Source organism: Indicator indicator, chromosome 6, assembly GCF_027791375.1.
Source record: "Indicator indicator isolate 239-I01 chromosome 6, UM_Iind_1.1, whole genome shotgun sequence".
NCBI classification, from domain to species: domain Eukaryota; kingdom Metazoa; phylum Chordata; class Aves; order Piciformes; family Indicatoridae; genus Indicator; species Indicator indicator.
Window position 1 is genome coordinate 12,205,260 of NC_072015.1, and position 23,012 is coordinate 12,228,271.

A 23,012-nucleotide genomic window follows, 5' to 3' on the forward strand; every position below is an offset into this window, starting at 1 on the left:
AGGCATTAAGAAAACAGGAGTGGACAATCATCTTTTATTTCCTTAGAACTGGACAGAAGAGTGAGCAAACAGATATTTTGAAAAGAGGTTGTATGTTTGGGGATAATAATGATTCTCTGCTACATCAGACTGAGACATCTGCTTAAAGCTTTGTCCCTCAGTAAAAATGAAACTGTGATGGGACTAGTTTGTATGTAATATGATGTGAGCAGAGCTGCAGTTCTGCATTCATCTACATGACACACTGCTGGATCATAAGCTGACCCACACTTTTCAATATACAGAAAAAATGTTGATCCTTTAGATGACAGCCTGAGAACTTGCCTCTTTCCCCAGCTCCGTGACTAAACCTGTCTTTTTCCTCATCATCTGCTTGCCAGTTATGCTGCAGTTTCTGACTGCAACTGCTGTCAGTTAATTTTTGAGTCTAGGTAGGGTGAATTTGTACAGAGTGCTCTCTTTCCCCTACAAGCCCAGTGTATATACAGATCAAACAGGAATTTCCTCATAAACTGGAAACCTCCGTTAGCACCAGTGAATTGCTCTCCATCTGGTATACTCTTTCAGAGAGTCCCTGCAGTGGGACCTTTCAGTGGTGATCCATGTGGTTGAACTATCTAAGAGGAGGCCTGGACTCTGACATGGTGGGTCAATGCTTGCAGAGTACTTCAGAAGTAGAGGAGAAATTTGATTCCTTCAAATTTCAGTTTCTCTTTTAACTTGCATTATGTTCAGGTTCTTACAGTGATAGGGTGTGTACACAGTATCTTCACAGTTTCATTTAAGGCACTGATTCAGCAAAGTAGTGCAGCACGTTAACTATGTCAACTGTATAAATGATTAGTGCCTGTAAAATCCATGCTGAATAAGTAAGGAGAAACTCAAATAAGTGAGAAGAAAAATTTAAGTAGGATAAGCTCATTGTGAACAATGAGCACATTTAAAATTAATTCAGGTTTTTCAAGTTTTTCTCTTCATCTGTGCCTATGATTTGGAGGAGGAACAACAAGGAGATCAGGTGATTATTGATTGGTTATTGATAAGCATATATGGGCTACTGAGAAGGTTAGAATTGGGATGGCTCCTACCCAAGCAGCCTGAGCAAAGAATTGTGCTGCTGGAGAAGCCACTCCTGTTCACATTAAAAAAAATCTTACAGGAAAGAGAAAAACAAGAAAAAGGGAAGTAGAAAAGAAGAAGGGGGGGATTTTGTGATTTAATTTCATTTGTACACTGGTACAGCAAGTTAACAAATAGGAGAATTTCAGTGGGATTAGTGTCTGATATCTTAACGTTTTCAGATGCTTTTGTAGATTGAAGTAAATTCATTCTTCAGATAGAGTGGATTTCCCTTTAACTTAAAAGATGGTTGCTACTGCTGCAAACAGTGTTTACAATAATGGAATGAAGATGAAGCAAAAAAAAAAAGCTAGAATTTTTTTTATTAAATAAGTGAATTATTTCAAGTGGTCTCTAAAACAGAGATGCATGTCTTGTGTAAGTGACAACTGTAGGATTTCTTGTCATTTACGGCAAAGATTGTTTAGACTACTCCAGAAAAAGGAAGTTAAAACCCATCCCAGATACTCTGCAATGAGTATTCTTTATACTGAGACTCTGGAGAAGCAATAGGTTCAGAATGTCCATTGTTTACTTGGAACCTATTTTTTTTTCCCCAGCATTTTCATTCTTAGTCATTTCCAATTACAGCAGAGCAAAGCTGTTGAGGTTACGCTTTTGTGCTAGGTAGTGATGGCAGAGAGAGGAAAAAACTATGAGCTGTGACCAAAAGTGCACTTGTAATTACTCAAATATAATGATAATTGGCCTTAATACTGTAAAAAATGCTCTGAGTTTGCATATCTGAACTCTGCAGGTTGGATCAATTTTATTGTTTACAAAATCAGCATGCTTTTATTAGCACTGAAATCACCCAGTAAAAGAATGGTGAATGATCGAGTGAGTTGACTGGAGAAAAAAAAGGGGGGGCTGGGGGAAATGGCTATCTGTGATTAGACAGTGGATTTCAATAGTGTCTTAGTTTTAGAGTGGACAGGAAGGTATTTTACCCATCCTCAGAGGAGTGAAATAAAAACGCTCCTCACAGAAATGGAAATTTAAATGAAATAGTATTTATAAATATTTGCACTCTTTACACAAATGCAAAACACCCAAATTACAACAACTTCATTAAGCCAAAAGCCTTCCAACAAACCAGGCTTCAGTGCACCCCCCAGGCCTCCCACCATTCCTCCCTATCCCTGCAAGCTAAGCCTAATGGCTCCGCTACAAAACTAGCTTGGCCAGGCTGCAAACCTCCCCCACATCGCCAGAGATCTGCACTGGGAAGGGAGAGAGAGGAAGAAAAGGGACAAATTGACTCTGCAACCTGTTTATGTAGCAGATACAGGCTAATGGGATAAAATAACAAAAGATTACCATTTCCTGTGCCTATCTAGCCCCTTGGAGGACTTTTCAACTCTATGGTTAAGACATCCAGGCTTAAACCCATGACAAATAGGTTCCAACACTGGGCTGGAATTTGGGGAGGAAGGGGCTAGGAAGTGTTGGTTCATTCTAATAATACTCTTTGAGAGGGTATAAGTTTAGCCTCCTAAACTCAGGATGCTAATTACTAGTATAAACAGCCTAACAATAGTTGTCACCAAACCTCTGTCACACATTTGTGTACAAAGTTGATTTACTCTGCTTGCGAATACTGAACACTCAAAACAGCTTTCAGTATTTCACTATTCATTTTTTTCATCCTGAAACTGGGATGTGAACTTTCTCCTAAAATACAGGTGTCCACCCTCCTCCATAGTAAGGCTACATCCTTGGCTCTCTCAGCATGAATTATTCCCGTTGCTTGTTGCTCAACACCCTGATCGGAGAGCAGATGAGACAGTTATTCCTGTTGTTGCTGATTTACTGTTACAGCTGCTTCCTCTTCTTGTGATTGAATTGGAAGTTGCAACCCACCAGGGGGCTAATGGTCCCCACCTATGCAGCTTTCAAAGCTCGCTGTTTTCCACTGGAATGTTATTTCCATTCCTAGCCAGTGATTTTTTTTTTCTTTTTTTTTTCCTCAGTGTTCATCTGGTAACTGTGAGGCATTATTCCATTAGCCATTTTCAAGAATAAAGCCCTCTACCAAAACCCAAACTTACATAACTGTTTAGATTGAAAGCTTAAAAATGAGAATTACTCTGTTTCAGTAGAAACTCAGCAAGTAAATTACTCTCTTTTGCAGTTTTCTAATGACTAGTGGAGACTGATATAAAATCAACAACAGGAGATTAGCCATCATTTACATCGTTTTTGTTTCTCTTGTTTTTAAAATGTAACATAGATGATTTACTTCTATTTTCCCTGTGTAAGGAAAACGGTAGGGTAGGCAGCAAACCCTACAGCGTGTTACATGGTGTGCTGTTGCCTGTGGTGAGATGAATTCCAAAAACCATTAGCAGCTGCAGTGGAATCTAAGGTGTGATGTGTACTGCTAGCAGATTCTGCATACCTGATTGGGCATGGGGGAACTTGTGTTGAGTGCAAGCTGGATAACCGAAGAATGCTTTCCACCAGACTTCTTACAAGAACAGCATTATACATCTCTCTCATTATCTTATTCCTGAAGAAAAACTTAAGTGCTCAGTTTCTTGGTTTACCTTTAAGCATGCTTAGTTCTAAATAATAAATGACCTTGAAAACTTTTCTGAACAGCAGAATTAACTCTGATACTCAACCCAGGCTCCTGTCTGCCCTTATTGTTGCAGTATGATGTTAAGAGTCTTGAATTTATATTTTTGTAAAACTTCTGCTTTTTTAAATGTACTACTTTTAAAGTGATTTGTCTGTGTACGTGTTTGATTTCCTCATCTTAAGTATACATTTTTAAATACAGACATGTACATTTTGTGATATATTATCTGCTGGTCTTAAGAGAGCTTTGATGAATTATGCACCTTCTGGTGTTTGAATATTTTCTTTACTGGTTCATCATTTATATTAGAAATTTAACTCTTCACTAAGTTAATGGTATCTTAGCTCATGGGGAATCTTCCTCCCAGCCCACCCTCTTTTGAATGGCTTATTTCTTGCTTTGGGGTGGTGAGGAAGGGGTATGAATTGCATTGCCAAATTGATGGAAGCTGGGCAGACTGACAGGTGACTGTGTACAACTTCACAGTTCCAACTTTTTTTAGAGGGTGGTGCAATCTTCCCCCTCTTTGAGCAGCAGGATATTATTACCAAATATCAGTGTTTAAGGTCACACCTCTTTACAATATAAATCAAATATACTGCTTCCTAAGGCCTTGATTGATGGAAAATAAAGTATTAACTGCCAGGAAACAGGTTTTCCACCACTATTACTCAGTCATGCAGTGGTCACTAATCTTTTCAATGCAACCTTAATGCTGCATTGCTAATTATATAATTTAAAGAATGCAAGTTTTTAATAGTTATTCCAGGAAGAATGTTAATCACTATGCTTTAGATCCTTTTTTGCTGATTGGAAGCTTACCAGTTAATAAGTTAACTACTGGTAACAACCCTTGATGCAAAGTTTTTGCTAGGGTAACGTCACTCACAGCGTTTAATGAGTTATACTCAAAAACCAGAACAAAGTGCTAAACTTGACTGACTTGCTGTAGAGGCAGCACAGAATTAGTCATTGGCTGTGAATGTTAATCACTCCACAGCAATGATAATTTACATCATTGTTGTAGCACTCTTGTGCTCATAAAATGAACCTAATAACCCACTGCTACCCATGGGATAAGCCTTCCTTCTCCTTCCCTCCCCCTTGCAATTGAATACCCAGTCTGGCTGCATAATAGCCTTGTGAAATACTGCATTAAAAAGAGTGAGCAGCTGTATGATAAAATAAACAGTTCTAAAACAGATTTGTTCATTATCTCTTTCTTTTATTCACAGAGGGTGTTTGTGAGATATGGCTGACCAGTGAAGACACAGGGGCTTATGGCAAAGACATTGGCACAGACCTCCCTACGCTTCTGTGGAAGCTGGTTGAAGTTATTCCTGAGGGAGCTATGATGAGGCTTGGCATGACAAACCCTCCCTATATTTTAGAGCATCTGGAGGTAAGGAATAAAAGAGAATCATTTATAAGCCGACATAGATGTTCATTGAGTGAGTCAGCATGGAACCTTGTGTGTAGTGTGTTTCATTTTAAGTGGAAGCTTAAAAATCCAGCATATTTCAAGTAAATTTATAGAATTGAACTAATAGTGTTAAGTCATTTACCTGACATGGGCAAGCTATCAAGGTAATTTATTCAATTCATTTTGGAATTATGATATTACTGAAATATCTGACCTGTGGAGCGTTGTTATTAGCGATGCTGCATTTGTGTGCATGTTTAGTGTTTTCAGGAATTAAAGGAAATGCCATTAGCAGGCGATGGACTATGGGACTGCTGCACCTCAGAGGAATATTTCCAGAAACACTATATGCTGGTCTCACTCAACCATGTGTTGTCCTATGTCAAATGCTGTTCTGAGTGTGATAAGAAATGGAAATTCCCAGTGTTTATCTGTGTTTTAAAAATTATAACTAAGTAGTTCAGTGAAATTAGAAGCAACAGAACGTACAAGGAGAATCTGGTGGAGTATTGGATGTGTACAGAGCAGGAAGTGAAAGTTGTGTCTCAAAGATAAGTTGGTTTGGTTGGGTTCTGTCAGCAAATGAATTTATTGAAATTCTTAGGAACTGTTTACAGAAAGACCCTAACTTTAAAGAGAAAGAAAAATTAGGGAAGCCTAAGGTAAATTTTGTAACCATGTGCATTGGCAATATCCAGAGAGACAGCTGGTATCCATGCTGCTTTCCCAAAGATAATAGAGAGTGAATAGTTGCACTTAGGTTCTCTTCAGATGTGAAGGACAGTATTTCCTCATGAGAGTGTCTTAACTACATTTCCACTTTTGAAGTATATAAGTTAGAGGAATCTCATCTTGATAAGAATAAACATTTTTTTGCTCGTCATCTAAAGAATAAATTCTGCAGAAAACTGCAAGAATTTTGCCTGGGCTATTAATTTATTCACTAAGATAGAATATTAACAACACACTGAATAAAAATCTTCAGCAATTGGTTTGGTTGTGTTTTTAGAGCTTTGTGACCTATCTCGAACTTGTATCGCAAGTTTGGGTTTTTCATTTTAACATTTTTCAGTTATGCAAAAGCAAAATAGGCTTTTAGCAATTTTCACAGTTAATGTGTCTGCTTTCAGTTTTAAGTCATTATTAAAAGTGTTTTGGCATAGTGCTGCTTTTGTCATGGCTGCTCATCCTAAGAGTACTCTCAGCGGCTTTGTTTTAAAAAATGAATTAAAAAATCAATTGCTGAAAAAAAAACCCTGTTCTTCCTAGCTAAGGGGCACTGTGGTAGTCTTAATTTGCTATAATCTGAGCAAAGCAGGAAGTTTATTGTTTTCCTTCAGTCAGTGATAAGTGTGAGCATGTCACATATCTGTGAATGGGTTTGATGTATCATCTCTGATCTTCCTGTTTCTAAATGTACTAGAAAGTGCTGTAGGAAGGACTCTGTTTGACCTGACTCATATTCAGGAAAAGTCCTCTGATCTCTTTAAAATGGATCTTTAAATGTGATGGCAGAGCAAGAGGAATTCATGAAAGCCTATTAAAAATGGGTGTCTTGAATGTTGCTGTGCAGCACATGCATTGTGTGTACATTGCCCTTTTTGTACAATAGCAACATCTGCTGTTGCTTGTTCTTTGCACTGCTTCACACAATTTCCAGTGACTATGATATTTTGTAAGGATTATTTAATCACATTTTTGTGTTACGTACATGACCAAGAATTTCTGAGTTTGTAATTTGGTGAAATTGATGATTTGTCAAACTAAATTTGTAAAAAAAATTTTTGCCTTCTGGATTTGTGCTTCAGCCTCTCTTCCAAACTTACCGGACCTGTATCTGAAAGATCAGGAGGGAATGTTGCCAGTCTCCTGTATATATTTTCACCAAACAAAATAAACTTCTTATGGGGAATCTGCTTTTAAGTTTCCAGTTGAGGAAAGGGTAAAACTATGAATTGTTTTAAAAACAAAATAAATTACATGAGAGGCTGATTAACCTTCATGTTAGTTGATTAGGATAAAATCCAGATGTAGTTATCTCTTGAGAAAGCTATGAAGCTGTGTTCTCAGTTGCAAACATCTTTCATTAATTGTTTATAAAGTGGCTGCATTAAATTCTTTTCCTATATTTCATGTTGCTAAATTGGATGTTTGGCTTTCTGCAAAAAAAAAAAAAAAAAACTTTACATAGGAAGAAAGTATTCATTGCATTCACTTTTTATATCCAATGAAAAGGAAAAACTTGTTCCAGTTGCGTATGTCTTTTAAAGGTCAGAAATGTTCAGCATTTGCATGCAACTGTATATATACAACTGCTAGACAAGGGTTTATTTTGCTTTAGTGATGGATACATCTGATAAGTGGCATAGAGCAACAGCAGGCATGCAAAAGCATAAATTAATTTCAAGATCTGGACTGACCTTTCTGAGAGACTCAACCTAAAGACAATGATTTCGATTCATTCACAGTTTTTGCCATATTTATTGCAATTTACCTGCAGGTAAAACATTTGGCCAATTTATATTTCTCTTATTGTTGTAACCTCTAAAGCTAATGACAGAGTGTATATAAATACATTTTTTTTTCTCCGATAACATTCGTGTAAATTATATGTTTTACAGATGCTAGTTCCCAAAGACATTATGTACATTTTTAAAATACTGATTTGTAACATTGCATGCACTCCTTTCTCGTTAGAACTGCTTTTGTACTTAAATACAATTTAAAAATGACATTTCACAAATGCCTGTTTCATTCAAATAGGTATGTGTTTTAATTTCTGATCTTTCAAAGCACCAGATCACTGGCTCAGCTGTGTGCTTGGAATTCACAGGTTTCTTTTACTCTTTGGAATTTCTTTACCTTTCAGTTGTCAGAATAGCAGGAGACTGGAAATAAAAAGAACAGGCGTCTGCAGATTAATACCATGCGTTCTAGATGGCACAGTTGTGATAGAGCCAAAGACAACGCTGAAGTCCTCAATGAATGGGGATAAAGTTGCACCCATGGATAATATGACTGAGCAAAGGACTAAACGATTTTAAATATATCACTTCATGTACAATTGAAGCCTAAGCTCCAGGAACTATTCCATCAGTGTGGTGTCATCCACAGCAGAGAAGTATCCTCAGAGTTGAGTTTTGCTGACCTTGCCCCATGCCTCAGTTCAAAAAACATCCAGCTTATTTTGGTTTTGTTTCTTGGTTGATCTTTAAAGAGCATCTAGACATGAGGTACTTCAGTTGCATATTAATTGTGATCCTTATGGTTCTCAGGAAACAGATTGTATCCAATAACTAAAATAATGACTTTTTATGCCACCTGTATTATCAGTATATAAGTGGAATAGCTTTCTTCTTCATTAAATGACACTTAGGCCACTTTTTTATAAGCTGATTGATAAATTGCTGATAGATTGAAATGGATTTGCAAGTGCCAAAATGTGATTACAGGTTCTTATTTTTCACTCAGAAAAATTATTTCGTAAACACACTCTGAGATGCTGGCTGCTTAGAAAGTGTGCAATAGATGAGGTTGTGACCAGAGATCAGCTGAAGCTGTTGGCAGCGTTTCCTTGTGCCTCTGGGTCTGTGCCTGGCTTTGGCCCTTGGAGTGTTAATGTAGTGTGCATGCTCACAATTCCCTGGAAATGAAAAATGAAGGAACAGAAAATGCCACTCCACTCAGGGATGTCTGAGAATCAGTCTTAGTATCCTCTGGAGGCCAGAACAAGAGGAGGAAGAAGAGAAAAATCCTTGGTGTCAAAGTGACTAAACCAGAAGAGGGGACAAAGGACATCTGTGGCGGCTTGTAACTGCCATTGAGGCTCTTGTGCTGGAAGATTTGGTGTATTTGAGGGCCTGGGCCAGTGGTCATTCAAACTTAGGTTTAATACAGGGAGGGACTCAGTTTTCGTGTGATTTAAAATCTGACCATGCTCAGTGCCTTCAGATAAATGTCAGGCAAGTGCTAGTCTGTCCTTAAAGGTGTTTCCCGTTTGAGAGGAGCCAGTTAATCTCATGAAAATTGTCATTATGCTTTTGATGTACAGTCTGACAAGGTAGTACTTTTAGGTTTTTGTTTTGTAAATATGGTGGTAGAAGTGCCAAACTTACAGGTGTGTGTTGCATGAACTAGTATTTTTATCTGCTCTTTTCTTCAGCTGCACAGGATGTCTGCAGTTGCATTAGCAAGTACTATGGAGCAATACGAGTAGATCAGGAAATTGCAGAATTTGGTAGCGAAACTGCTCTATCTGCATTATATGCATTTCATACAATCATAGAGTGGTTTGGGTTAGAAGGCACCTCCAAAGGTCATCTGCAGTGAGCAGGGACATCCCCCACTAGGTCAGGTTGCACAGAGTCTTGTTGAGCCTGCCCTTGAATATCTGCCTCTTGAGAGACTTTACTTTGAAATAAATCTACTCCCCTTAACCAAATTTCCCCTGTAGCCGAGGTCCTAAAGCTGTTTTGAAGGCAGTTTGTTGGTTTGAGTCCCTCTGTTTCACCAAGGGCTTAGAGCTCTCGTGAACCTAGAGAATGGCCACTGATCTGATTTCCTTGGAAATGAATTTGATCTGCCCATTCCAAAGTCGCCCTGCAGGCTGAACCAAACTCAAGACTGGTAAGGAAGTGGGGGAAATTGCACTTCACAATTTTACCTGCTGCTTTCGAAACCAGCTTATTAATGTGAACATAGCCAGTGCTAGCATGACTTCTGTGTGAGGTTTGTTGATGTTATAGAGAGAGCTTGTTATGGGTTTAAGAGATAGGATGTCTTAAACGTGGAGTTGAAAGTCTTCCAAGTACCAGACAGATGCAGGAAAGCAGACAACAAAAAGTGTAACTTTTGTTATTTCATCCCGTATTTCCTGCATCACCCCTTGTAAACGGACAGCACTGGCTAATCTTCCCCTTTTCCCCTCTCTTCTGCTACCAGACAGACCTTATCTCTTGTGGGGGAGGTTGGTGGCTTGGCTGGGCCTTGGCAGAGCTAATTTTTACTGCGTCATTCGGGCCTGGGTAGGGAGGTATGGAGGCGAGACTGTGGCGGCATTGACACCTGGGGTTGAGGCCTGATGGGGGGAAGGTTTTGGTAAGATTCTGGCCTGGTGATGGTTTGGTAAGCCCAGGATGGAGAACTGGGCCAAGGCTGAATCTGGATTTGTGCATTTTGTATGTTTTGGTATTGTTGTATATAGTTGTGAATAGTACTTCCATTTAAATTTTCATTCTTTCCAATCCTGTGTGGAGCACTTTTCTTTTACTCCTTTGGGGATCGGTAAAAGAGCTTCTGTCCACTCTCTAAAACTACAACAGGGCTGTTTGGTGTCCTTAAAATAACTGAGACCCCAACATGGTTTCTCTTAATCGCAGTACTAAGACTGAGAAAGAAGCTGGGATTTCGCAGGTTAGTTGAAGAGGACTTCCTCAGTTTTCCTGTCAGAGAAGACCTGATCAGCCAATGGATATAGTACAATGTGCTCCAAAGTGCTGTCTCAGTCTGCTTGCATGTGTACATCATCAAGCCTGTAGCCTGCTTGTTTGAAGTTTAGTTTCAAACTAAGATTTTGAGACACACATCTTTGTCCAGCATCAATCCTCTCTTAATCTGCTGATGTCACATGGCATTGAGGAAAAGTTGGGATTTTTTTCTTCATGGCACAAAATTTTAGTAAATGGACATGAACTTTGGTGAGGGAAAAATGCTTTAACTCAATGTTTGTTTTTTTTTAATTATTTTATAAAATGTTAAAGGTGAAGGAAAAGGTCAATATTAGGATCCATTTTATGGTCTTAGCAAAGCCTGCAATGAATGCACATGTGTACAGTTACCTTGTGTGCTCTTACCCATCTGTATTTGCACAGAGCTACCATTGGAATCACACAGACTGCCAGATGGCAAAGATGTTATCATCTTCTAGTATCAATATGTACCAAAAGTGACATAAGGTATACATCCTGCTTTAGAAGTAACCTCCAGGCATTTATCCTGCAATCGTATTACGCAGTTATTTGCTAGGGTTATGTGTCTTGCATCCTCTTGCAGTGACTGATAGGAAGGGATGGTTGGTAAGAGTCTATTAAAATGTTATAGTAGATAAATGGTGAACAGGAGTTAGTGCAAAAAGTCAAAAATGAGGCCAGCGGTATAGTAGGTTGAGACAAGCTAATGTTAGAAGCTTAATGTTGGAGACTAATTTTTGCCTTTAATGCATTTCACTTTTTAATTTTTCTTTTTTAAACTTCATTTCTTGTTCAGTATCTGGGGCTTTGTCCAAATCAGAAGGGAATGCAGATCATCCAGACTGTAAAAGGGCAGGGGCTCATATCTCAGCCTTAGTTTACATCCCTTGCAGATTTAACAGTAGCTGTCCTTCCAGAGTTGTCTGGGATTTTAGTACAGCACTTTGTGTGAGTGATGGGACGCTTCCAAATCTGTATAAAGGAGGCAGTTCACACCTGCCATTCCCGTAAGTGCTTAATTTCACATGACTAGATGAGTAGTCATCTTTGTCACCTGTCAAAATGAGTCTGTCTCAAACCATACCATATGCCATCTGTGGGCTTTATCTCTGTTATTAATTCAGGACATTTGAGTAATGCACCAGCCACTGAGATGGAGTCTGCATGGCAGCAATGTCTTTAAATGCATAGGGAGTGCCAAGAGTACGGTACTGTGAGTCGCAGTAGCAATTCTTTGCTCTTTTGCTTTGGTTTCTCGTGTCAGCTCGGTGTTTATGTTCCTTAACCTCATTGAAGCCGATACCCTACAGATGGCTCCCTCAAACGTGCCCTGACACAGCACATATATATACATTACAGTAAAATAACTAATTCACTTTTCTTTTTTCCATATTGTTCTCTTTTCCCTCTGAGTGCACTGAGCGTTTTCAAGCATTGTGTTTTGAATAGCTGTTTTGAAGCTCAAGTTTTGAATAAGCTGGAGTGCGAGCTGATTTGAAAGGCATTTAGAAAGGGAGTAATATGCACACATTCTTCAGTGGCAAATAAAAGGGCAGCATGATTTCAGGAATTAAAAGGCCTTTAGGGGCATGTATTTGCTTTATTTCCAGTATTATTTTTGTCGTTTTCATAGACCGTTGCATTTGAAAGCACCAATTAAAATCTGTTGATTTGACCAGAAAAAATGAAAACTATGGCATACAACTGAATAAATGAATAGTTAAGCTCCTGACCTCTTATTACCATGAGTTTTGTAGTGTTTTGTTGTCAGTGGACCGTGCAACTTACCCTTGCTGTAATTACATGCTTGTCTCTATGCAAACTGTGCTTGTCTTCCTAGCAGTAAAACTGAAAGAAATCTCAGATACTAAGGGGAGGTGGCAATAAGTCTAAAAAAAGGGGGAAAAAATGGGGTGGGAAGGGATGGTTACTGTTTCCATTGGTATTGTGTTAAATGCTTATTTGTCCTATCAAGGCCTTGTGTACATCTTTCCTGCTCTTGTGTATTCCAGCTTTTAATTTTCATTATTACTGAAATAATCTGTCTCTTCTGCTCTTCCTCTTAAAGTGTTCTTTGTCTTTGGGGTTTCCAAATTCAGCGCGTTTCCTTGAAATTAATCCTTAATACATGGTGTCATGGGAACTTCTTCAGTGGTGAACTCACCCCAGAGTGAGGTCTAATGCCCGTGGTGACATGTTTGCTGCCAGCTGGTGGAACATGCTTTGGCTTAACAATGTCAAAATAAGAACCCACCTTACTCTTCTTGAAGGTTTTATGTTGTATTTGTGAACCCTGGCTATTCTCGGAAACCTTAACAATGTTACTGTGTTAGGAACTTTGATTAACAATGAAGATTTCCTTCCAGGTAGTACAGAAGGGAGTATTTGCGGTGCTGAGAATGACACTCCCATTCTTGGTAACAGTAGAAAATATACTTTGAGAAACATGAAGGAAAAAAAATCCTTTTATTTATGCAAGATTCAGTTCTCCATCAAGACAGAATATTTTAGGCATGCATTTAGTACTCTGCTGTATTTTATGATCTGTGCATAAAAAGAGGTGTTGCGAAAAGGGGTTAACATTAAGTAGCACATTACTTGACTGGTTAAATCTGTGCCTGTTAACTGTACCTTAATTAGGATTTGCTTGTATGAATGTTCCTGTTGCTCGTTAGATATCAAAAGGATAAGAGTATTTAAATGCAGACACATCCATCTTCAGTCTTGCATTGAGTGTCAGGTTGTCTGTCAATTACTTATAATTCTGTCTCATCCCTGGCAAACCTTGGGAGCTGTGGCTTACTTTGTTGGTGGATTACTAGCAGAAAAGAAAAATCACCATTAATTGAGAAGTTTGTTGAAAGAACAAGTAGTGCATATGTGGGAAACTGCATTTTTGCTAAATGAAGCAGCAATTTCAGCAGTTACCATGCACTTCAAGGCATTGGGGTAGAAGCTGTTGCCAAATATATAGCTTGCATAACAAACTGTGCCATCTTTTAATGTTTCTGCCTTGACTGAAAAATAAATAAGATCTCTCTTTCCTGGATAGCTATAATAAGTAAAGTTATACCAACTAATTTACATGCTGTTCTGAAAGCCTCTATTTAGTTTAGATGCAAACCCTTTTGTTTGATTTGACAGATGAGCTGTCACATTGACTGTGCTTTGCAACATCATCTACTTAATCTTGAGTAAGACTGCTTGTTTCATTGAGTTTTGGCCTTTGTTTAAAAAAATAAAAAACTTGGATTTTGTTTTGAGGTGATTGCTTTTGAAAAATGAGGAAAAGGAAATACAATGTGCTCCAGAAACTTTAATAAAACTGCACAATGATACTGGGTTTAGGTTTCTGTACCATTGTGAATTGAGGAAGAGACATTAAAGCTCTTCTGCTCAGTCTTTGAATTCAATTAGTTTAGTTACAGTTAATATGCAAGAGCTGCTAAAGAATGTGAATTCTGTGATACCAATCTTGTCATTATGATTTTGAATATTTTTGTTCTGTTCTGCCATGAAATGCACCTCAGCAACTTGGATAGCTACAAAAAAAAGTGATAACACTTGCCTAAAGGTTTAGATTTTGATTAAAACCTTCCACTATTTTCCTTCCACTGCAACCTGCTGTAAAGCAGATTACTTTTTTAGGTATTGTACTTGCTTGTTTGAAATAGAGGGAAACAATAGGGAGACTTCTGCCACTGCTTTGTCTTAATGCCACTCAACTCTAGTGAGGTGTGCTGTATATTCTGTGACTTCCTTCTAGGCAGAAACCATGAATTCTTTCATGTCATATGGGATTCTTATTTTTGAGGCGGTGGACAAATGCATACTATAGATGAAACTATCAATCCATTTCTCTCATCCAGGTTTCTGAAGACAAAAGGTACTGTGACAGTCCTACTCACCTACTGTATATGTGTGCTTCTCTATGCTTTAATTATTTTTCAAGGTTTAATTAGCATCAGGTATGATTGAGACTGTTATTTAGTTTGCTGCTGCAATAAGTCACCTTTTTAGGGAACTTCCAAGAATGTGGTTCTAATACCTACTACAAAGAGGAGCCTTAATTTACTTCTGGAAAAAAATATTTCATTTGAGGAGTGCTTAGTGATGAGAATCTAAAAAGTACCATGGACAAAATAGGTATATATTTTGTTTCATACCAGAAGTCATCATTTCACAAGGAATTAACATTAGTTATTTGTCACCTGCTTTAAAGTCATCTAAAACATCACTCTAGTCATTAATTAAATGTACATTTTACCTTAAAGTGAATCTGTTTATTGAAACTGATCAAACAGTGCTCTGAAGATTTAGAAGTGTCTTTAGGGTTTTGATGATGGCTGCAGCAGCAACAGTAACAGTTCTCATGTTTGAAAGCACTGAACCGTTTATTGTATGTTCCCAGCCGCACGACTTCCATCAGTCTGTGTGGGAACTGAAGGTGCAGGATACTTTGAGGAAATCAATGTGGTACCATTAGTTCTGAATGTATTCCTGGATCCTCACCTCTTAACTGAGTAGGAGAGTTCTTGATAATTCTGTTTGAAAGTAAAAATCAGGTAGTGGGTGTTCGGTGCTGTGTGTTTTCTTGTTTGTGCACTGAGTCATGGGAAGCAGCAAGTATCAACTGCAACTTTGAATTGTAGTATTTGAATTGTGGCATTACCAAAATGTCACTTTTCTAGCAAGGACTTGTGTTAGCCTGTCCGTATTTTTAACAAAAGATGTGGAAAGTTTTTGAAGGTATGTAGATGTTTCTGGTGTGGCTTAGTTTGTTTTTAAAGAGAACAGGTTTAATATGGAGCCACAAGGGAGAAAAAAAAATTGCTGATCTAGCTTGGGTTGTCTATTTTCTGAGGCTGGAAGAAGTGGAGAGCTTCTACACCGAGGAGAACAGCTGGGAACAGCTAGGACTGAGCATATGGCTCTCACGGATAATTTTCCTATCAGCAGATCACAGCTTGCACTCTGGTTTATATCCACTTCTAAGGGTGGCCTGAGCTAATACCATTTCTTTGTTTGGTAATGTGGAAGGCATTTTTCCCATGTGACAAAACAGATTTGTGCCCTCCATCTGGCAACCCAAAGATTTGATTTTAAGGTTCAAATTACACTGGTCAGAATTGTGGAGGCTTCTAACTGCTCCAGTGTGACCTCCATTTATCCTAATGAGAGGATAAAGACCTGGAAATAAGTCATGTCATATTACATGGGATAGGGGTAGCCACTAGGCTTGCTCATCATATGGCTTCATTACATATCATCTTTCATATATAGCTGAGGGAGAGGCATTGCCTTCCAACTGTTGTCCTTGGGGAGGTTTGCAATTATACGTCCTACACGTTCTTAGATTTTTACAGCCCCATTACTCATGGGGGGTGGGAAGCTGGGGAAAGGTTCCCTCTTCATTAGTTTTAACAAAACTGTTACGTGCTTTCCAGACTCAATCATACTGTGTCGTCGTTGCCATGCCTGCATTGCTAGGTCACATCTGTTCCTGAACAGCACTGCAGCAGAGGAATTTCTAAAATGGACCTCAGCCACTTGGTTTTTATCCAGATCATGCTAGTGGTGGCACCATCAGGCTTCTGAAATATAGCAGTCAGTCCATACCCTTTGTGCTATATCCCAGACTAACATGTGCAACAAGGGGAAGACGAGGTTTTGAGGGAATGCCATCTTGTCATGTTTCCATATGGATGAGGGTTTCTTTGGACTTTACTCCTGGCAAAGTACAAAATCCTCTTGCTAGAAAGCAAGTTAGTCAAATCATCATGGCTCAGACATGGTGCAGAATTCAAACACTGGGCTTCTGCCTACTTTAGGTTAGGGAAAAGAATCGTTGTCTAAAGGGCTTGCTGGTACTGACATAAAGATGCAGAGATACTGATGTTTATTGTGTCTGTAATTCTCTTTGGTTGCACATGGTGTCATTACAAACAGGAGTGATTTTCTGGTTAGGTGGTTACATTTGTGTGTTGTAATTGCTAGGGGAAAGTATACTGAATAGATAAAAATCTTTCTGGCAATGTGCCATGTGTTCTGATGTGCTACAGCTGCTAAGAACTGGAAAAAACTATTTTCTGTATGATCAATATCCTAAAGGATATTTCATATATGTTGTTAGATTCTGAACATGGATGGCTTATTTTTTTGTAAAGTCAGCTTAAAAAAAATGAGCTACTCTTTGACCTTTTCATTCCTACATGAAATGTCATTTTCGTGTAGTGCTTCCCTCCATTCATGGACATATTATTAGATTCCAGGAGATGGGGGAAAAGGCAATCAGCTGTTTTAGTCATGATTAAAGACAGAAATTTTTGTTCACAGTCATATAATTTGTAAAAGTTGTTCATTTATTGTTTCCAGATGGAAAGAAAATTCTATATTACATTTTTGCCTTCTAACTGAAACACATAATTATATCTAGTAATGCAGAGCAATAGGTAAAAAAAAAGTTATATATATATATTTATAAAAAAATCCAACAGGAAACAGATGTTAAGCTTAGAAGTTTGAGACACTGTAAAGTACAGTTGTGCATTAGCCCATGATGTCCTTCAAGTTCTCTCTGGGATATTAACTAAGGAGTTTTATGAAGTGATGAAATCTAGTATTCTGTATGCAGTCTGTGGTGTGGGAATATCTGTCAGCATTGACTGTGACTGCTCAGCGCATAGCTGTAATTTCATCAAACCTATGTGGTGAAGTGCATCAGTGTAGTTTTAGGTGTAAGATGGATAAAAGGTAAGACTGGAACAATCTTACCTTAAATCTCAGGGTTACAATGTGATTTTTATATCTGAATACTTGCACAGTTTGAAAGATGGATTTGTCCAGATTTCTGATGTAATCATGCAAAACTTCATTGAGTCATTGATTCTGTATCCCACTGAACTGCTCACTCCAAGTTTCTGGTTATAAAAGGCAAATTTAAGAACACCAGTGGTACTTACACATGAAGACAAAGAATCACAGAGTATCTTTGATTGGAAGAGACCTTCAAGATCATGTAGTCCAAACTTCAACCCAGCACTGCAAGGTGGCCACTATGCCATGTCCCTAAGCACCAGTCCAGGTGCCAGGGATGGTGACTCCACTACATGGTGACTGGGCAGACCATTCCAATGTTTGATAATCCTTTCAGTTAAAAAATATTTTCCAATATCCAGCCTAATCTTCCCCTAGAACAACTTTAATCCATTTGACAGAATCACAGAATGTTAGGGGTTGGAAGGGACCTCAAAAGATCTGGTCCAACCCCCCTGCCAGAGCAGGTCATACAGGAATGCATCCAGGTGGGTTTTGAATGTCTCTAGAGAAGGATACTCCACAGCCTCTGAGCAGGCTATTCCAGTGCCCTGTCACCCTAACAATGAAAATGTTTTTCCTTGTGTTTGCGTGAAACCTTCTATGCTCCACCTTGCACCTGTTGCCCCTTGTCCTATCATTGGACTGATAAGAGCCTGGGTTTGTCATCCTGACACTTGTCCTTCTAGTCTTGTGGCTTACCACCAGGGAGAAGATGTTGTCCCCCTCCTTAATCGGACCTCCTTTCAGGTAGTTATAGAGAGTAATAAGGTCTCCCCTCAGTCTCCTTTTCTCCAGACTGAACAACCCCAACTCCCTCAAATAATCCTCATAGGTAATGTGCTCTAGGCCCTTCATGAGCCTCGCTGCCCTTCTCTGGACACACTCCACTTCTGTGCCCTTCTTATAGTGAGGAGCCCAGAAATGAACACAATATTTGAGGTGTGGCCTCACCAGTGCCTTGTACAGGAGGACAATCACTTCCTTATTCTTGCTAGTCAGTGTTTCTAATACAAGCTAGGATGCTCTTTGTCTTCTTGGCCATCTGGGCACACTTCTGACTCCCATTCAGTTGACTGTCAACAAATGTCCCCAGATCTCTTTCCAAGTCTGCAGCTTCCCAACCGTACATCCCCAAGTCTGTAGCTTACCATGGGGTTGTTATGACCCAAGTGCTGGACCTGGCACTTGGCCTTGTTGAACCTCATATAGTTAGCCTTGGCCCATTGATCTAACCTGTCTAGATCCTGCTGTAAAGCTTCCCTACCCGTTAGTAGATTGATGCAGCCACCCAGCTTGGTGTCATCTGCAAACTTACTGAGGGTGAACTCTATCCCCTCATCCAGATTCCTCATGAGGTTCAACAAGACCAAGTGCAAGGTCCTGCATCTGAGTCGAGGCAATCCCAAGCACAAATACAGGCTGGGCAGTGACTGGCTAGAAAGCAGCCCTGAGGAGAGGGACTTGGGGGTGCTGGTGGACAAGAAGCTCAACAAGAGCTGTCAATGTGCACTTGCAGCCCAGAAAGCCAACCAGATCCTGGGCTACATCAAGAGAAGTGTGGCCAGCAGGTCGAGGGAGGTGATTCTCCCCCTCTACTCTGCTCTGGTGAGACCCCACCTGGAGTACTGTGTCCAGTTCTGGAGCCCCTATTACAAGAGGGATATGGACATGCTGGAACATATCCAGAGAAGAGCCACCAGGATGATCAGAGGGCTGGAGCACCTCTCCTATGAGGACAGACTGAAAGAGTTGGGGCTGTTCTGTCTGCAGAAAAGAAGGCTCCAAGGTGACCTTATTGTGGCCTTCCAGTATCTGAAGGGGGCCTACAAGAAAGCTGGGGAGGGACTTTTTAGGCTATCAGGTAGTGACAGGACTAGGGGGAATGGAATAAAGCTGGAAGTGGGGAGATTCAGGCTGGATGTGAGGAAGAAGTTCTTCCCCGTGAGCGTGGTGAGAGCCTGGAATGGGTTGTCCAGGGAGGTGGTTGGGGCCCCATCCCTGGAGGTGTTTAAGGCCAGGCTGGATGAGGCTCTGGCCAGCCTGATCTAGTGTGAGGTGTCCCTGCCCATGGCAGGGGGGTTGGAACTGGATGATCCTTGTGGTCCCTTCCAACCCTGACTGATTCGATTCTATGTTAAAGAGGACAGGCCTCAGTATTGGACCCTGGGGAACACCGCTTGTGACCGGACACCAGCCAGATTTAACTCCATTCACCACCATTCTTTTGGCCTGGCCATCCAGCCAGATTTTTATCCAGTGCAGAGTGCACTTATCTAAGCCTTGTACAATGAGTTTCTGAAGGAGAATGCTGTAGGAAACAGTGTCAAAGGCTTTACTAGAGTCCAGGCAGACAAGGTCCACAGTCTTTCCTTCATCTGCTAGGCAACAGGTCAGTCAGACAGGATCTGCCCTTCATAAACCCATGCCGACTGGGCCCAATTGCCTGCTTGTCTTGTGTGTGCCGTGTGATGGCACTCAAAATGAACTGCTTCATAACCTTCTCTAGCACTGAGGTCAGAATGACAGGCCTGAAGTTCCCAGAATAATCCTTCCAGCCCTTCTTATAGATGTGCATCACACTTGCTGCTCTCCAGTCAACTTGGGACCTCCACAGTTATCCAGGAGTGTTGAAAAATAATGGAGACTGGCTTGGTGAGCACTTCTGCAAGCTCCTTTGGTATTCCTCAGTGGATCCCATCTGGTCCCATAGACTTGTGCACATCTAAGTGGTACAATAAGGCACTGATAATTTCCTCCTGGATTATGGAGACTTCATTCTGTCCTGCTCCCCACCCACCCCCCCACCCCCCCCCCCCCAATCCCTGTCTTCCAGTTCAGGGAGCTGATCTTCATGTTGAGAGAGGTTTTTCCCTGCCCACACACCTTGCCTGTGCAAACTACTACAACCATGCCCTTCCTGATGCCCTGCATCCTGTTTGCCTGCCCTGTTCGCTGGGAACCTTTAAATGGCCCACGCTGGGTCCTAGCAGTCCCTCTCAGTGCCACATTAGTCTCACTTGCTCGTGAGATCTGGTGAGTCCTGCCAAAGCTGTGTGCTGGGACCTGCTCACCCATTACCTGACAAGCTGCCATCTGCCTCGACCCAGCCCAATGTGACCTGCAGCACTTACTATTGCTGTTCCTTAGATCACGCCAGGACCACTGTGTGGTGACACAGCAGTTGAGTTGACCTGATGAGAGTGACTTATCTGGTGTTTCTGTATTTAGTTTGATTTGTCTTAGCAATTCGTGTTCTGCTAAATTCACCAAATGCATAAATACAATCCTGAAGTACTTGACAGGAGATCTGTTTATCAGTAGAGCCTTTAATTCAGATTCATGTACTCCATAGGACCTCAGTGCCTAAGCATAGCGTATTTGGTGTAGCAAAGACTTCAAAGCAGAAAGAGTTGTTTCCAATCTCCTCTACTCTAAAAGGATCTTAGAGTGTGCAGAACATACCTGAAACCTGTGGCAACAGCAGGGCTGCGTTAGGGTTTCCAGACTGGTAATGTGTGTTGTATGTGCATTTCCAATGTGTATGACAAGCAATTTACTTTCTAAAGAAAGCAAGTCCTTTGCTACTGAGGGACTGATGTTACATCTTTCTGGTACAAATTGATGCAGCAGAATTGTCAGTAATGTTCTTGAACATACATTCATGGCTCTTACTGCATACAGGGACCTGGAGTGACAGTTGAAAAGTTCAGGTAATTAGCAACAGGCATCTTGTGTCCTATTAGTATGGAGCCAAGTGAAATCACTTGAAATGACAGCAGTAGCAGTTGTGTTCTTAATCCTGAAAGATATTGACAACAGGAATTGCAGAGCATATATGATTTCTTTTATTAAATGGGGAATAACTAATAAAAGAAGCAGTTCTGAGTAGAGTCTTGTTAACTGGCTGCTGCATGCTATCAGTTTAGTTCTTCTGAGAGAGTGACTGAAAGTTCCCTTTTGGCCATGTTCTCACTGAAGGAGATAAGTGTGAGGCGAGCAGGATTCTGCATGTTACCATGAGATAAGCAGCCACTGGGTTTGGGGTTGGCTGGGGTTTCTTTGATTTTAGGATTTGGGTTTCACTTTCCGTACTTTGCAGCCAAATTTTCATTTTAAGGCAAAGAGGAGAGGAGGACAAATGAAATCAACATTGTCACATAATGAGACAATGAGAGAGAATTTCCTTACTTGTGACTTCAAAAAACAAAGCTTCATTGTAAACCACAGTAGTTTCTCATTCTTTGTTATATATGGTGTCTTTTAGCAGGTAAATTCAAGGTAGTTATGGGTTGTTGTTGCTGTTATCATTATTGCTGTTGTTGTTATTATTATTATTATTATTGTTTCTTCCTGCTGGCCTGCAACGTGTGCCTAGTTTTATACACAATTTGAAAGTAGTTACTATCATGGAACGAATTCATCCCTATTTAAGATTACAAAGTAACCCTTTAAAAGTAAGTAGTGTTTAGTATGACTGCAAAGGGGAAAGAAAAAAACCCTGAATTTTTTAAACATGATATTCCCACTGTTTTTTTTTCCTATCAAATGATTCTCCACTCTACAAAAGCTAGAATAAAAATCACACTTTTGTAGCTAAAAATTCTAATAAATAGTTTATTACCTTCAAAAAGAATTCAGAAAGTGATTACATATTGCAGAGGCTGATTTTCAGAAGATGCTAATTTGAGAGGAGTGAGAAGGAATTAAATTTTTTTTCTATGTTGTAGGGTGAGTTATTTTTAAGAACTTGGCAGATTCAGAAACATGTTAAGACACTTGACTTTTATTGGTTTCTCATATTATAAATCTGGTTTTGAAGATTGAATGAAGTGCTTTGAACAAAGCGATAAGCAATATAATAGCTTAGGCTCCAACCCTTTTGCCATTTCTTATGTTTTAGGAATATTTTATTACTGATAAGCAAAAAAATAATAGAATAATAAAATAATTTAGGTTGGATCATTACTAGAGTGCTTCATATGAATTACATTAACAGCATTTTTTAAGCTTAAAAAAGGGAAAGTTTTCCTTATTTTGTTACTTTGTTTTAAAGAAATTGTTCTGTGCTGTTTCATTTTAAAAATATATTCTCGCTAGATGTCTAAGATTAAGGGCGCAGGCAAATGGTTCCATTTGAAATAGACAAAATTTGTATGGCTGTCTGGAAGCCTTTGCTCTACTCTTTTATTCATGAAGCCTGCTAACTCCAGCTTCCACTGAGAGCCTGGTTCACTGCATACAGCCTTTCCGTGCATCAAATTGTATATCCTCCATTAGCACTATAGTTATTACTGTAATGTTTAGCTTGTGTACCTGAGATAAATGTATTACTGAATAATATAACTGCTTCTCTTAGACATTTATGTAATCAGATCTTAGACAGAAACTTTCAAAACTGCTTTTAAAAGTGATTTGAGGGAGGTGAGGGTGTGTATGCATATGTTTGTCAGATTAAAGGTGTGTGCTGAGAGCATGCTTTTTTATTCCTTTCTGGAAAACAGTGCTTTTAAAAGGTGGGTACCTGAATGTTAAAAGGTACAAGAGTGTTTACCTCTTTTTGAGGAGCCTGAGAAGGTGAGGGATCTGGAGAATATCTTAT

The 23,012-nt window shown here is 39.6% G+C and overlaps 1 protein-coding gene across 1 annotated transcript in view; it reads left to right on the forward strand.

The window, feature by feature from the left end:
* Positions 1-23,012, forward strand: part of CDKAL1 (CDK5 regulatory subunit associated protein 1 like 1) — a 415,443-nt gene that overhangs the window by 239,900 nt on the left and 152,531 nt on the right. Inside the window, exon 8 of the mRNA XM_054381757.1 lies at positions 4,939-5,105. Within this exon, the coding sequence (XP_054237732.1) occupies positions 4,939-5,105 (167 nt within the window). The remainder of the gene's footprint in view (positions 1-4,938; positions 5,106-23,012) is intronic.